Genomic DNA, 15,913 nt, shown 5'->3' with positions numbered 1-15,913 from the left:
CTTTACCCACTTTCCGGCTCTAGCGGTCCGAAACTATTTCGCCAGTTTCTAGCGCCGCGAATAAAAACACAAGCTGTGGAAGAGAAACGCACAGGATATTTATTTTTGCTCCTGCATTCTGCAGGCAACTCTTTTAGTGATATTTGGGCAACGTATGATACCGCTCAAATCATTCCCCTGTGTGCAGGCCAGGGTTATTACTGCAGGTTTCCACCGCCGCCGTCGTCGTCTTCGTCACTCACTTCTGTCGAATCACTGTCATCACTGTCTGGTGGAGGCACGTAATTCTCTTCCTCACTAAAGTCATCCTCGCTTTCGCTAAAAGCACCGCCGTAAAACGCACGCGGTGAAAACGTGGCCATGCTTCTCAGCGAACCGCGCGCGCGAGTGGGTACGCTCTAGGCCCCGTGCTGATCATAGTGCTGCACCCTAGTGTCAAAAAAGTAAAACCTCAACAAACAAAGCTCACTTATTCCTCAAGAGATGGCCCTTCATGTATACAAAAAATGCGCGCGACTCGCGGTGAGAAAACAGCAAAATTTAAACCACGAACACCCTTGTCGGGCGGGGCCCGACAGCGGACCGCTACGGCCGTGTTGCGTTGTCGGGCGCTGCCCGACAACGGACCGCAAAGGGTTAACGTTGCCTCCAGGGAAGCCTCCATTCCGTCGAATGCACGTTTTTCAGTGCACGATTAACGTCACTTGTTCATTCCCCCAACATATGTTTGACTTCCACACTCAGCTACACAAAGTCCTCAACAAACGCTCTATTAATGAACAATAAACGTGCTATTGAGGAACGTGATGATAACTAAAATAACTATATTTGCTGTAAAAATGCAAATAAGCCCAAAAAACGTGACAAGCAACTGGAAACTTCTAAAAGCGACTCAATGAAAAAAGAAGCACAAATCCGCTTATTATAAGTGGAACTGGCAACTCTGGTTCATACCTGCATCAGGGCTAGGGTATCATATTGAGGTAGCATATTTGAGTTTACCGCAAACAAAATTTTTCCACAAGAGAACTGAATAGTATTTTACAATTTACATAATGACGTTTACGTGCAATGATAACTTATCCTAAACCAAACAGGCTAGTGTACCCAGACTTGGTATGACCTGGAAGTGCAGGGTGTTACGCTGCATCTACTGCGAAATGTCTTCTATGTGCAAACTTTTATTGCTGTAAAGCCACTGCACCAAATGGGCAATACTGGCAATCGTGGAGCATCATACTCTTTGGATGATTTCAACTATTCTTTTCGCTAATTTCGCATGGAATGGGTACTTTTCTCTTTTGCTAGCAGTAGAAGTTCAAGCTTAGCAGTCCTCTCTAAGCGGTACCTCAACTTAACAAACAAGACAGAATATTTGGAAAAGACTGCGTCTTGAGTTCACTAGATATCCTCAAGCGAGAAAATGTCACTGGAGCCAGCATTTCTATAAAAGAAGAAAAACGTTATACCTTTGACAGTAGTCGATGGTCATCTTAGAGCCGAAAGTTTTCATCTCCTGTTGCGTTGTCTGTCGATTCAGGATCTTGTGGAAATAGAGAGTAAACTGTAAAGGAAAAATAAATTCATGCAGTTACAAAAGTCGTGTGTAGGTAGTCGGAAGCAGACAAAGTGAAATAACCTACAGCATCAGTTCATTTCAATAAAGGTACAGAAAAAGTCACTTGTAGAATAATGTCATATAGTATTTTACTGGCGATTCCGGTATTTGGAACTTTTGATTGTTGAGACATTTTGATGGCCCCTGCCAAGTCTGAGTGATTGGTTTTGAAGTGCGTTGCCTTTAATGTGATTGTTCTAGAAATGTAATCTGGCAACTAACAACATCCAGTGTGTACAGCCTATGTGAACGTGTGTTCAGCACTTTTCTTCTAGGAGAGTGCATACAATTAAGAAACATCAACTAGGCCCATGACTGTGTTCTGGTCACGTTCGTGTAACACTGTATTCTAAAGTTTTTAAACGCGAAGTATTTTTCTTAGTATCGTTCCCTTTCCTTTGCAGTCACAATGTAATGAGTAAAGGGGCACGAGACACGTGCCAGACAACGAAGATGTGAATGTATGCAATCCGAAGGGAAAAAATTGGGGGACGCTTAAGCTTCGCCTTTAAGAGTTGAACGCGATAGCAATATTCTGTTCCTATGTGCGCAGTTCGAACAATACGAGTGTTTAACAGAATGCGCGCACTAAGGTGTGTGCCTTATGTAATGGGTAGCATGCTTTAAACCAGCGCGAGAAACTTTTTCGAAGTTGCGATGCACCCACTACGTGGTCTTAAGAGAATACGCGCAGTAATGTGTGTTTCTTTTGTAATGGGTGGTTCTCTTTAAACCATGAAGTCGTTATGATATTGGCATGGTGTCACTCCCTATGGCAATGTACGCTTGTACCACGCAATATTACTGCGATATTACATCTCGTACTGTGACACCTGAATACAGGACGCGTATTTTTGGGAGGCATGAAAGTTACTTTCAGTGCAGCTCCAAGCAGAGGCGTGGCTGTGGGGTAGAACACCTGCTTGCCACGCAGACGGCCTGGGTTCGATTCTCACTCGGCCGCAACATTTTTATTATTTATTTTATTTGCAGCTTTTTTGATTTTTCGGTCACGTACAAGATCATGATTTCTCGCTCACAACCAACGGCCCCGACGCCGACGGCGGAATTTCTGCGAAACGAGCTCTCTAACGCTATCGCGTTAAAAGTGCTCAACAATGTACAGCGATAGTGTGCCATGTTACGCGACGGCGTGCATGGAGTGGAAAGATATTCGATGGTGTGCGTGACATGCCCACACACCCGATTGGCAGAGAGACAGCCCGTGTCATGCAACCCGAGCTGTGGTCGAAAACTGAGGAAGAAGGAGTCATTAGTGCCTGCATGACACCGGTCAATGAAGGTGGTCAAGCCAGCATCGCACTGGTGACGAGAGCCGCGAGTCCCAGGTCTGGAGGATGCAGCACTAGGATCTATGGCATAGACGTTGATCTTGGCAACAGCCGGGTGACACTCCCTGGACTCGCAGCAGCCTCGTTAGTGTTTCCCAGAGCACCTGTGATGCTCTGCCTTCAGCGGCAGAACAGGATCGACCCACAGAACAACCCCCAGATGCAACTTCATCAGTTGGGCCAGGTGCTATTTAGAAGCAGGGGCCGAGAATGCAGCAAAGCCTCACCCCTCCGCCTTGGCGGCGGTCTTGACAATAACCGGGAAACTGGCGATGGAGACAAGCAGCTCGTCTGGTTGCTACTGAGTGACGACAACTGTAGGATCTCATCGAGAACGTCGACGATGGGCACGACACGACAGGAAGTCGACTTTTGTACCAAGCCAATTATATGAACAGCAAGAACATTCTATTAGGGCAGGGACTGCGAAGCGATGGTGGCTAGACTGACTTAAAGCTAAGAGCTGCACCCAACTAGAGTTGGAGATGATGGATTGTTAGCTCACGAAGAAAGTTCGCTAAGACATTGTTTGTTAACAGGTTATCCTTGCAAGGGTCTCTGAGTGGAGTTTGAGAGTTCGTACTTGGTTTGGGACACAAGGTTGTTTGCTGTACCACCGCCATCTCTCGTGTCTCTCATTCCATCCATTGCAAGTGCTCTCGAGATCCTTGAAACGCAAGCAAAAAGAAGCAACTGCCCAGTGATCCTCCCAAAAGGTGACTGTGTCTTCTTGTTCTATTTGTTGTTTTAAGTTGAATGAAAGAAAGACATACTATTTAACAGAAAATTACAAGAAAGAAAGTGTTTCAATGGAATCCCATCTGCTATGCTCATGATCTCAAAATTTTTTTCTTGTGCTTAGATTCTGCACCGGCACTCACCTTTCCAACCATGAAGGCATTGAGCTTGTTGATCCAAGTTACCAGTTGCGGAAGCCTATCAGCTCGCAGTAGAGATGAAGCTGTTCGACGGTTCTGTAATAGTACATAGTATATAAAACATGCAATGAGTTGAGCAATTCATCGTCAAATATGTGGCTTTTCTCTTACAATTATAACCATTAAAGAGTGATGACAAACAAAACAACAAACAGCTAAAGTGAATACCAAATATGAGACTCAACAAAACATGGGCTTACTTTAATGTCGCATACTGTCGACATGGTACAGGAATGCAAGCCACATTGACGACTTACTCGGTCTCGCATGAGCTGTTCACAGGCTCATATGATAGTACTTTATATAAGCACTTCCTGTTTCCTACCATGTGATCAGACAAGTGTAGTACTTGCTATTTGTGTGCAAGTCCTCTTTTGAAGGTTTTATTGCGATAGCAATTATATGGACAGTCTCCACTGGATTTTGCCGTCGCCGTCGCCGCCGTCATGCACCGTATATGTATAAGTATGTATATATATATAAAGGCCCCACAGAAAAATAACTCAGAAAAATGCTTCCGAAGCGCGGAATCGAACCAGGGACCTCTTGCTCTACAGCGAGCGGCGCTATCCACTACGCCACGAAATGCAGATCCTCCACGTAGCTAACGGCGAGCGTTATATACACACCATTTAGCGCTGGACGGACTCGGAGACAGCAGGCGATAATAAGCGTTTCTTCATTACCAGCGAGGTGGCGCTAGGAGCCCGACGGCCGCATTTAAAAGTCGTCGGCGAGCTCACTAGCTTCTTATGCCCTTCCGCTGTCTGCTCGCGCGGTTTTCTCGTGGCGAGGGGTAGAGGAATGTTTCACGCTTTCACCGTGATGTCCGCGCTCATGTTACGGTGCGTACGAATGTCACTCGAGCTCAGGGACGCCGCTAAACGAACAGAAGATGAGCGCAAACTATCAAGTGTCACAGCTCGACACTTGAAGCACGCTAGTTTCCTTCGCTGCTTCGGCCGCCTTTACAACAGAAGCGCTGTTCAAACTGAGAGTATCCATTGGCGAGCCTCACTTCGTATAGCATTAGTTCCTTGCTATCGCATTCATTGCTTCGCCCTTGCGGCGAAACTGTGACTTTTTTAAGATGAATGTCATTTTTCACTGCACACCATCGCGGTGTGACGATTTAATTCTAAGTTTCCATCTGCATAACGATCACACCCCCAAGTTTGCATCAGTTGATAGAAGTAAGAGTATGCTGATCCCACGCACTGTGGGAATCAGTGTATATGAAGCCTTTATGAGATGGCAAAGCAAAATGACACCTTAAGACAGGAGACACGTGCAGATTTCACAGACAAATATGGCCTTCAGAGACCATGGCCTTGCATAACAAGTGGAAGTTCTTCAGCGCTAAAATACTGAAAGGTGCTAGCAAAGATTCGACGAAGAGAAAGAACGATGCTGGACTGGCCCGCGAGTGGCGCCGTGAACTGTTCTTCGCTGAGCTACACCTCTGCATTGACTATCTTGTAAATATAGACGTGTTCCATTGTCGCAATATGCTGAATCCCGACACCCACGTGCTCAACCTAAAAAAATGCACCGCAGCAACAAAATACAAAGAAATACACGCAGCGAATGTCGGCGACAAATGCATCTCCTAACCATGATTCTTGACATAACCCTCAATGGTACTCTTCTTTCTCTTTTACGCTGTGCATTCAGAAACACAAAGCTGCATCTTAAAGTGTCTCATGAGGCCTACATCAATGACAGAAGTAAGGTTGGCCAATATTTGCCCATTTCATTCTTACGTCTTTGGCATGAACTGTGTGCACATATGCGTTCATGTGCTACACGGCATTATGCATGTGGCGATCAAGGCAAAGAGGTAGCTGGCATTGGCATAATAAAAGTACACGATTGCAGCCTACTGGTTAGAACATCAGACTGATGAGCAGGACTGATGGTCAGGGAAGTTCGGAAAGGCTCTCAAAGAAAGCTTTACTTTAGAACTACCAAGCAACTAAACACAGTACACATACATATACATGTATTTTTTCGTAAGCCCTGCTTGTGTACATCATTGTCATCTATACACACCAATCACCATCATCTCTGGCTCATACAGCTGCACGTGAATACCCAGCAAATCCACCATTCATAAGACGAGCTCCAGTATGATGGTGTAATGCTTCCATTTGCTGCTAATATACTCAGCCTTCAATAAAACGATCATAGTGCATCTTGTGATCACTGCACTGGGTTGTCAAAACTACTACATAGCTTGTTGTGGTATCCCGCAATCACTGCCTCAGGATTCTGTGGTATATATAAAAGAATGGCTCAATGCTTGCACTAAGCCACACCAAAGCTCGATACACAGCGAAGCTGATTGGTCTCATGCTTATTTATTGCTCTATCTAGGCAGCACTTGGCTGTAACGAGGTTCAACTAGTGGTGCCAAGCCAGGAAGAGCAGAGCTGGGTCGCCTTCCTTGTTTCTATTTATTTTGCTCTTTCTCGTTTTCCATTTCTGTTTTTTTTTTATTTGTCCTTTATCGCTGTTTTTTTCTTTCTCTCAGTATCCATTTCTTCCTCGTTCTCGCTCGTTCTATCTCTTTTTTCCCTTTCTCTATTTCTTGCTTCCTCCTTCTTTCTGGCTTTACTCTCTCTCTCTCTGCTTCTTTCTTTCTCGTTCTTCGTTTCTCTATAATCCTCTCTTTCTGTCTTGCTGTTTTTTTCTATCTCTTTTTTGTGCCTGTTTCTTTCTACTTCTTTCTCTCTCTATTTCTTTGTATGTCTTTCCATCCTCCTCACCCTCAGTTCCCTTTCCCACCCTCTTGCTATACTATACTATTCAAGGCTATGCTATGCTTTAATCTTTTTTTTCTGTTTCTTTCTGACTATTTTTTGTCGCTCTATCTTCTTTCCTTCCTCTCTTTCTTTTTGTTGGGCTAACTGTTGCCTCCTTCATTTTTAGTGGACCACTGGTGAGTAGTGGGATTTACCCAATTTCTCTTCATGACGACGGTAGTTTTTTATAATTACGAAATTTATAGCGCGGAACTTTATTTATAGCCCGAAGCAACGCCTTGCTGGGTAGTTTTTTAGTTTGCCGGACAAGGACCGATTTGGTAAACAGCTGTTAAAACTTTTGCTCACATGCTGCATGGCATGGTCTGCTCAATGCACTTCAATAGATGTATCTTGAATCGCACATGCGAGGAAATTAAGGACATACCTATTATGAAGTAAGTAGTTGCGAAGCAAAGAAAGCAAAATACAAACTCTGAGTCAATGTCCTTTCAAAAGAGCTACCTGCCTCTGGCAGTAGAAGACTGGCATTCCACTCTCCCAATCTCGCATGGGCCTCCTTCAGGTGAAGCAGTGCTTGAAGAAACTGCCACTGTGACAACAGCACCTGAGCCTCAAGAAGGTGATGCAGTGCTTCCAGCTCCATGCTGCACGTAATTAGTACATCATAGAGCAGTCTGTCACATGCTTAATTCCAATAAGTAAGGTCACTGCAGTAATATCAACTGTGCAGTCGTGCAGCATGGAGGCCTGCTCAGTAAACTGCACAGCATGATATTCCGTAAGATTGGAGGCAGTCAGCTTAAAGGCAGCATTTCATGAAATAATGCTGTAAATGTGTGAAGCAAAGCAAGTGGATTAATTCACCCAGCATCCCCATGAGTAGAAGCAACCATTTTCATTTTGTTTAAAGCATTAATGGCAAAAAAACAAAGTAAAATTGACAAGTAACGCCTTTCCGCCACCTTGTCAATGAAGCTTTATTTTAGAAAGACGAAATTCTTATACAGGAAGAGCAAAGCTGTGCAGGTCATGTATTAAAGCATGCTTGAATCTATATTTCACATCATCTCATCAGCATGTTGCTTAGGCGCACAAGAAATACCAACAAATTGATCTGGACTATCTTGAACATTTGTTTGTTACAACCATAAGTTTTGTCAAGTGTTTGCTGAGTTGTTAGTCAATTTGCTGAACATATTTTAGACCATCAGCAGGCAAACAGAAGATTGTTCTCTCTCAGGTGCCTCTCATACATCTCAGTAGGCCAGAAATGAACATGCTACCTCCATGAAACAGACAATGTACATGTGACAATCTGCAGGTGATGGTGATTATAACAGTGTCACCGAAACTACTTCCCTCATGTTTGACTACTTTGGTCAAACCAAGTCAACTGAGGCAGCTCTCTGAAGAACGAAAGACAAGCAAGAAAGATCACCTGAACGACGACTTTAGTGGGGTCAAGATGGGATGATGAAATAGCTTCTGATTCTGCTGTATGATATCACTCAGAGCAGCAGACAGGTCTTTGAACTTCATCATCTTTCCAAGACTGAGAGAGTACAGCTTGTCATAGCTGCATGTAAGTTAAGGTATGACACATCTGTCGAATTGTAACAACAGCATTTTTAAAACAGCTCCATGAATATTTATTAGAAATTGAATGCCATTAGAAAATTACAGCATAGCACAATTACTATGAGAATTGCATTATTTTCATGGGTGCTTGGTATTACTGTGCTAAGCTCTCAGGCGTGCTCAAAGGGGCCCTGCAACACTTTTTAAATGTGGTCAGAAAATGCTACCGATTGGTAGTCAAGGCTCCTGCAAATGCGTGAGACAAACGTTATAGTGCAGCACACGGCATAAAATTTACAATTAAATTTCAAAGTCAGCAAGAAATCGCTGGCTCTTCTCTCAAGAAATGATGCCATATACCTAAAAGGAACTGCACAACATACAAAAAAGCACATGGACACAGCCATTCGCTGACCTGAGCATCGTGAGCTGCATAGCTACCGTGGCTTCCATGATGAGTCACAATGTGCTCGTGCAGTGCTATAAGGTGCTAGAATTAGACTACAGAATTCCACCAGCGCACTCTTGATCACATTGAAAGTGAGCCATGCACTCAAAGAAAACAAGAAAAGAAAGTGTGCAAGTTACGATGCGCGCAAGCGTACAGACACAGCTTCTTGCCCTCTTGTGTCAGCAGCGTGTCTCTCCACACGCTGCTGCATGAAGGAGAGAGCGGCTACGTGTCCATTACACAGCACAATCCCGGCAGCAGAGAGCTTTAGTTTGTCTACAGACTTCCCAACGCTTGTGGATACCAGGATACTGGAGCCGTTGACAGCACAGTGGAGCTGACAGCTACAGCTTGAGGTGTTTTATCCAACTAAAGTACACTTGAATTTTGTTGGTTCTTTTCTATTTCAGTTGTGTCAGCGTTCTCGTGGAAAGAAAATTACGAGAGTAGTCTGAGTCAATGTTTATCTCGCAGTCAATACATTCCATAGAGCCAGTAAAGTGGGCAAGTCGCTGCCATGTTAGCTTTGTGGGTCTCTAGATGACCTGTGTATCATGAGGTGTCACTACCAGCGTTGTTCATCTCTTGCAGCTAAATATCGTGACGTACCTTGTTTACAAGCAGTGTTCACGTGATGACTGCGTTGCTAGGTGCTTCACTTAGCTTTTGCAGTGAAAGCTGTTATGAGATCATTTCACCGGCCGTTTTTGGCGCCGTAGTTGTCCGCCGCCGCCGCCGGTGTCCGTAACCAGTATCGCTCGAAATAAGAAAAAAACGAAATAAGAAAAAAACTCCAGGATGGAACGAGGTTCGAACCTGGGCCCTCTGCGTGGGAGCCCAGTATTCAACCTCTGAGCCATTCCGGTGCTTGAAACTGCTATGCAAAAAGGTCCTATACAGACTTCATGTCGGGAAGGAACCACATTAGCATATGCAATATAGCGTGGTAGAGAGTAAAGTAAGCACCGAGCGTCGCGCAAAGCGTCGCACAACGCGAATTCTGTAACCAGGCGTCACACAATGCTAATTGCGCAATGAGTAGGTTGTTGAATGCTTCCAACCCATTACAAAGGACTCTGCCATGATTCTTCATCGTCGTCAGGCACAGCATCAACAAAGTGCGCATAATGCCTTACATGCGTTTAGCAGGTACCACGGCACTTCGTAGAATGACGAAAAATGGCCCAGTGCCAGCTGCCCTACTTCTCAAACATTACAATGATTTATAGCGTAGTGGGTTCCTCGCAAGTGCACTTGTAGTGGTTGCCAAGGAAGCCCATAAGCGCATGATCCATTTCCTCGGGGTCTCAGATAAATTACAGTGATTTAGAGCGTAGTGAGTTTCTCGCAAGTGCACTTGTATTGGTTGCCAAGGAAGCCCATAAGCGGATGTTCCATTTCCTCGGGGTCTCAGTAAAATTACAATGGTTTAGAGCGTAGTGGGTTCCTCGCAAGTGCACTTGTATTGGTTGCCAATGAAGCCCATCAGGGCATGATCCATTTCCTCGGGGTCTCAGTAAAATTACAATGATTTAGAGCGTAGTGGGTTCCTCGCAAGTGCATTTGTATTGGTTGCCAAAGAATCTCATAAGCGCATGATCCATTTACTTGGGGTCTCAGTAAAGTTGTTCACCCCACCCCGTCTCTCTCCCACGGCAACGTATGTTATACAGCATGACGGGAGAGAGAAATAGCAACCGGGCGTCACCCACTGCAAATTACATAACTGCTGGGCCGTTTAAAGATTCCAACCCATTACAAAGGGCTGAGCCATAATTCTTCATCATCATCAGTCGCCGCGTCAACAAAGTGCACGTAATGCCTTACAGACGTGCGGCTGGTGTCTCGCTTCTCCGCAGAATGACGATTAATGGCTTAGTAGGTGCTTCCCAACTTCACAAAAATTGTGATTTATGGCGTAGTGGGTATCTTTCTAGTGTACTTGTATTGTAGCCCCAAGAGAGCTGATAACGAGCTCTAGAAACGCCGCTCTTCCAGCTTTCGCTGTGACCGTGCTGCGGTTTCAGCGCAGGCCTGGCGTTTTTTGGCACATGCATGAACTTCTTAACTCAATTAAAATATGTTCTAGGCAACAATTGTGGCCGATATTGTACCGATGACACCTACATGCTCCTAGCAACGCGATGTAATAATCAAATTGTGTTCGAATTTTTGTTAGGACTTCTTTAAAGATAAAACAAAGTGCTAAAACAACACGGACAAATGCTTGTGTCGTACTTCCTTAGACTGTGTCATTTTTGTGCTGTGTTATAGCTTTAAAGGCCCCCAAACCACCCAGAGGTCGAAATTTAGTTGTGGAGTTGCAGTTCACGAGTCTATAACGAACAGGTAGCCGTGATAATTTTTCGAAACAGTCCTGTAATAGCGAAGTTACACGTGTTCAATGATACAACAGCTGCTTGCTGGCTTCGCTCTTTCCTTCACTATGCTCCGTTCGTCGGCTCATCTCTCCTCCTGGCCAAGCATTCTTCCTTACCATGCGAGGAGGAAGAGCAGCAGGCGCATGCACCTGCGAACGGACAAACAGGTGATGTGGATGACGAGCAGACGACATGTTGATGTCACTGCGAATATTGAGGGGATGAAGAATGCCGAAATGCATGACGAGGAGAAGAGATAATTTCTTGGAATTTGTGGGGGGTCCGCGGCTCGTAGCGCTGCTGCATTGTTGATTGTGACGGCATTCTGAACTCGATCTACGCGTTTACTTGAAATGTTAAAAAAAATATCGAAGGTGGTTTAAGGGCCCTTTAAAGGGGTCCTGAACCAACCCTTGGGGTTGGTGAAAAAACACATTCTACAAACAGCAAACACTGCTATGAGCAGCTCAGTTACATTTTGTGGCCGTGTGCGACATGTAGTTTACAAGCAGAGCGCAAAGTTGCCACTTTCCCACGCACCCTCTCTTCATACAGAGGCCTATCCTCATTCTCTTCGAAGCTGGTGGTGACTGCCAGATTTTGCCATTTAGCAGGCTCCTGCTATTGGCCGACAGCTGACATAAATCAAGAGTGGCATCTGGATCAGATACGCTTCTTGCCAAGTGTGCAGCCACATGCCGGCACTGTGCTCTATAGTGTGTTAAAATTACAGAATAGCAACACCAGTGCGCACCGGAATTGCACGAGAGGGTGAATGCATTTAATGGTGTGCACCGACATAGATCCTTGCCTCTTCGTCATCCCTCCTGTGTAGCTCCCAATACACTCGCTGGGATGAAAGAGAAAAAGCACTCAAAGCACGCGCCAAATCCCTGTTTTCCTCTTGTTCTTAACAGATCTGAAAAATGTTTGCGCAATCACTTCACGAGGCAATAAACTCCGATAGTGAGGTCTTTTGATGATTACAAGTGGTTCAGGACCCCTTTAAAGGGACTGACAACCAATTTTTATGGTACCTGTTTTCTCTAGTACAATAGAAAGCTTACCAGTTAGAGTGTCCAATCACGAAATGGTAACATGGAAAACACCGCGAAACATTTATAATCCAAATTGTTCTATCTGCGATGACTACGAAGTCGCAAGCACACAATACATGTTGCAAACAGTAGGTAGGAGGCGAGTGCGGGAACGGTTCGTGTTTGTGCAAGCGATTTGCCGCGCATGCGTCACGACTCGACAGTCCCACTAGTGGCCGAGAAGGAAGCGCCGCTTCTCAGCGTGCAATGTTTTTTACCCCGTGAGCAGCATAGAATAAAGCGGGGATGGATAATATTATACATACTCCAATTTTGAGTACTTGTTATGGTGAGCATGACAGCATGAAACAATGTACAGCTAACTCAATGACTCCATAATCCAGCTTCAAGGCTTGACCGCTAAGCTGCGCGACATACCCGTTTTTTCTTACTTTTAAATGCAATTTAGAAATACAAGTCCTACTCTGATCATGAAAAGGACGCTAGAATCTGTCCCTATAATTCACAGTCTTTTCATTTCCACCAGGATCTAATCACATGTCCTGGCCAGTTGTCTGTCCCTTTAAGCATCATAGACAAACTCACCCATCAAGCACATCATTACTCTCAAGCAGTTGTGATGAAATACCAATGGCACAATGCAAGCCCCGTAAAGATATACTAGCTGTTAGCAAAACTGCTTGCAAAAGGCATGGACATACCTAGCGTGCTTCCAAGGTACAATTTTCTGTTGCACAGGCAGAAACAAACGCATCATTGCAAGGATACAAATCCACTGATCTGGCACGGGCCACAACGAATGAGTGCAGCTGCCCACAGAGGTGACTTAAGAAAGCGTCCAGGACAGGCGCTTGGGGTGATTGTGACATGTAGGATGTGCCACTCTGGAAGGAGCCAATCACGACAGTCGGACTCATTGAGCTCAATGACATGGCTGACGGTGATGGGGTCATCATTGGTGAGCAGCTCGATGGGGAAGGACTACAAGAGATCGGTGTTGAGCAAGACGCCTGGTCTTTCAGCCGCAGGAATTCCAGTCGCAGTGCCTCATACAGTGACTTCAGAGAGGTCTATATGGTTTGGGAAAGTAAAAATAAAAAGAGTAAACTTCACAAATAGCAAACATGTCACACTAAAGTGCAGCACATTCTTGCTTTCGATGAAACAAAATAGTGAGAAATTGAACAGGCACTACGCAAGCACAAAAACTTCGTTAAAGTGTAAAGATGGGCAAGTTGGTACCGATTCATGATGTCGAACAGCACAAATGACAAGGGACAGTTGAAAAGAGAACAGGACACATGCTGCGGCTGTCCTGTTTTCATTTTTTTTTTAAACTCTCCCTTTTCATTTGTGCTGTCCAACATCATGCACCAAAGCTTCCTCGCTAAGCACATACAAAATGTACACTGTTTACTAAATCTTTACGCCGGTGTAAAAAAGAAACAATCTATGGCGCCTGATACATACCGATGGGCTAGTTGGTGAGCCATGAGATTGAAAAAGCAGTGCACAAAAAATAGGTTCACGGATGCATAAAGAAGACAAAAACACAAGTGCTTGTGTCATCTTTATGCATGTGTGGACGTGCGCTGCTTCATCAAAACTATGGCAGTGTTTGCTTCTCTTCTTTATTTTCAGAGCACGAAATGAACTATGTGTCTATGTCAGTAGATGTTCTAGCACAGCGAAACCCTGCTTGCAGTCATCCAAAACCACAGGCGCAGATAACTTTGCAGCCCTAGTTGGGCAATCAGAGACGTGTTATTAATGTTTACATGGTATAAAGGACAGAATCGCAATAAGCACTTACGTCTTTCCTCAAGAAGCTTTTTGGAGCCAAATACTGCAAAGACATGTACAGCTTTTCTGCGACGGCCATTTGCGACAGTGCCGTAAGGACGCTGCTGAACAAGTAGTTGGCGCCTGTTTTGCACAAAGCATCACGCTCTTTCTCCTGCAAATGAAATTCACAGATTACATCACTGTGCACGTTCGGGCTAGTTGGTAATCCATAATTTCTTCCTTAGAGCAAAAAACTTCCGAAACAAGGGCGAAAAGAATGCGACACACACTCGCAGCACATCGCAGCACATGTGTTTCGTATTCTTTTCGTCCTTGTTTCGGAAATTTTTGAGCTAAAGACGAAATCATGGATTACACCAGCAGCAAAAAGGTTTCGATGAACGCAAGTTACACTTACGACGGTCTCTTTCGCTTTGTCATAATTAAAGTGTCCGAGGCTTGAAAAGTAGAGCTCCAGAACTTTTTGTTCTTTTGCCAAGAAGTCCTCACAATCCATGTTCCCGAAAAAACAAGATCACCGAGTTTTGAAACAGTGAAAACGCTTCATAACATCGCAACACGGAAACGTGAGAGAAGCGAACAAAAACACAGATCAGCTGTAAACGGATTGGATCAGCTAGGCTTGAAGTCGCATTCGAGTATAAATAAAAAAGTAAGAAATTCGTGCATGAAATGTCCATAGCAATATGTAAAAATAGCAAGCAATTCACAAACATTATACAAATATTTTGTTATTGCTAAACAAAACATTGCGTTTACTGCGAGGTGTACTTGCATAGCCTCCGAGAGTAAACACCATTCTTGGCTCCCGCTCGCTTCCGACGCTAGCAAAATTATGGCCTCAAGATCTGAATAATTTCCTTATCTTTATTTTCAGAGGCTGATGTCGTCAAGAAATGAGTTTGGACCAATTTTATTTGTTTATTACGCAAAAAAAATGTTTAAGGAGGGCCATTCCAGGTGAGGTATTAAGGCATTTGACCTAAGGTTTTCAAAGTACAGCAAAAGCATGGCCTTCGAGATCGGCCTCATTATCTGACCCACGAATATACCACGAACTCTGGCACTTCGTTTTCTTTACAAACGCACGCACGAACATACATAAAGCATGGTTGAACCCCCCGAAAAAAATTTCTGGCTACGCCCCTGATAGAGAGAGAAAGAAAAAGATAGAACGAAAGAGAGAAAGAAAGAGAATAATGAGAGAAAAAGATAGAAAGACAGATAAAGAAGTAGAAAGAGGGAGAAAGAGATCGAAAGAAAGAGACACACAAAAAAAAAGAGACAGAAAGAAGAGAGGGCTAACATAGCCATGTATAGTATAGTATAACAAGGCAGTGAGAAAGGAAAGTGAGGGTGAGAGGTAGGGAAATGAGGAGGTGATAGGGTAAAGCATAGCATAGCAAGGGATGGGAAAGAGAACTAACGGTGAGGAAGAGGGAAACAAGGAGGCCAACGCCCCCAGCTGCGATGCTTCCTCAGTCTCCGCAACACTCGGGCGTAGCTGCCCGAATATTTTAACAGCGGAGCTGTTAACCGTTTCTTCAGGCCGTGGGGAGTCACCAGAAAACTATCATCGACATGACAGGTTTTCACCTTGTGCTCTTAGGTCATCGTGATCGGTCTTCGCCTTCTGCGATTTGTCTGGCGTGGGAGGCAATAACTCTGATGGGTGAGAGAACTTATACACAGAGAGAGAGAGAAAGAAAGAGATAATAAAGAAAAAAAAATTAACGCCATCTTCCCAAAGGAAAGCCTGATGGGATGCGAAGCAGCAGCGTTGCGCACGGGTGGCGTCACGGGTTGAACGGCGCTAACGCGGGTGCTGCGGTGAGCGCTGGAAGATTCGTTTGAAGCGATGGCTGGCGTAGGTCTTGTCGTTTTTTCAGAGTGGACACGGGCGCTGGACCGGAGCTGGCGCGCGTTTCGCCTTGACTACCATGGCCTTGTGATCGGTGAAGTG

The 15,913-nt window shown here is 44.7% G+C and overlaps 1 protein-coding gene across 1 annotated transcript in view; it reads right to left on the bottom strand.

The window, feature by feature from the left end:
• LOC119383337 (KICSTOR subunit 2) overlaps nt 1–14,567 on the bottom strand; it is a 40,628-nt gene extending 26,061 nt beyond the window's left edge. Inside the window, exons 1-7 of the mRNA XM_037651415.1 lie at nt 14,348–14,567; nt 13,958–14,101; nt 12,913–13,214; nt 8,115–8,252; nt 7,182–7,320; nt 3,852–3,944; nt 1,470–1,564 (exon numbers count right to left, since the gene is read on the bottom strand). Of these exons, the coding sequence (XP_037507343.1) occupies nt 1,470–1,564; nt 3,852–3,944; nt 7,182–7,320; nt 8,115–8,252; nt 12,913–13,214; nt 13,958–14,101; nt 14,348–14,446 (1,010 nt within the window). The 5' untranslated portion in view covers nt 14,447–14,567. The remainder of the gene's footprint in view (nt 1–1,469; nt 1,565–3,851; nt 3,945–7,181; nt 7,321–8,114; nt 8,253–12,912; nt 13,215–13,957; nt 14,102–14,347) is intronic.
• Between the last annotated feature and the right edge of the window lie 1,346 nt (nt 14,568–15,913).

Source organism: Rhipicephalus sanguineus, chromosome 2 (genome assembly GCF_013339695.2).
Source record: "Rhipicephalus sanguineus isolate Rsan-2018 chromosome 2, BIME_Rsan_1.4, whole genome shotgun sequence".
Classification (NCBI taxonomy): Eukaryota; Metazoa; Arthropoda; class Arachnida; order Ixodida; family Ixodidae; genus Rhipicephalus; species Rhipicephalus sanguineus.
Note: the sequence above shows the minus strand (reverse complement) of the source record. Positions and strands in the feature narration are given on the sequence as shown.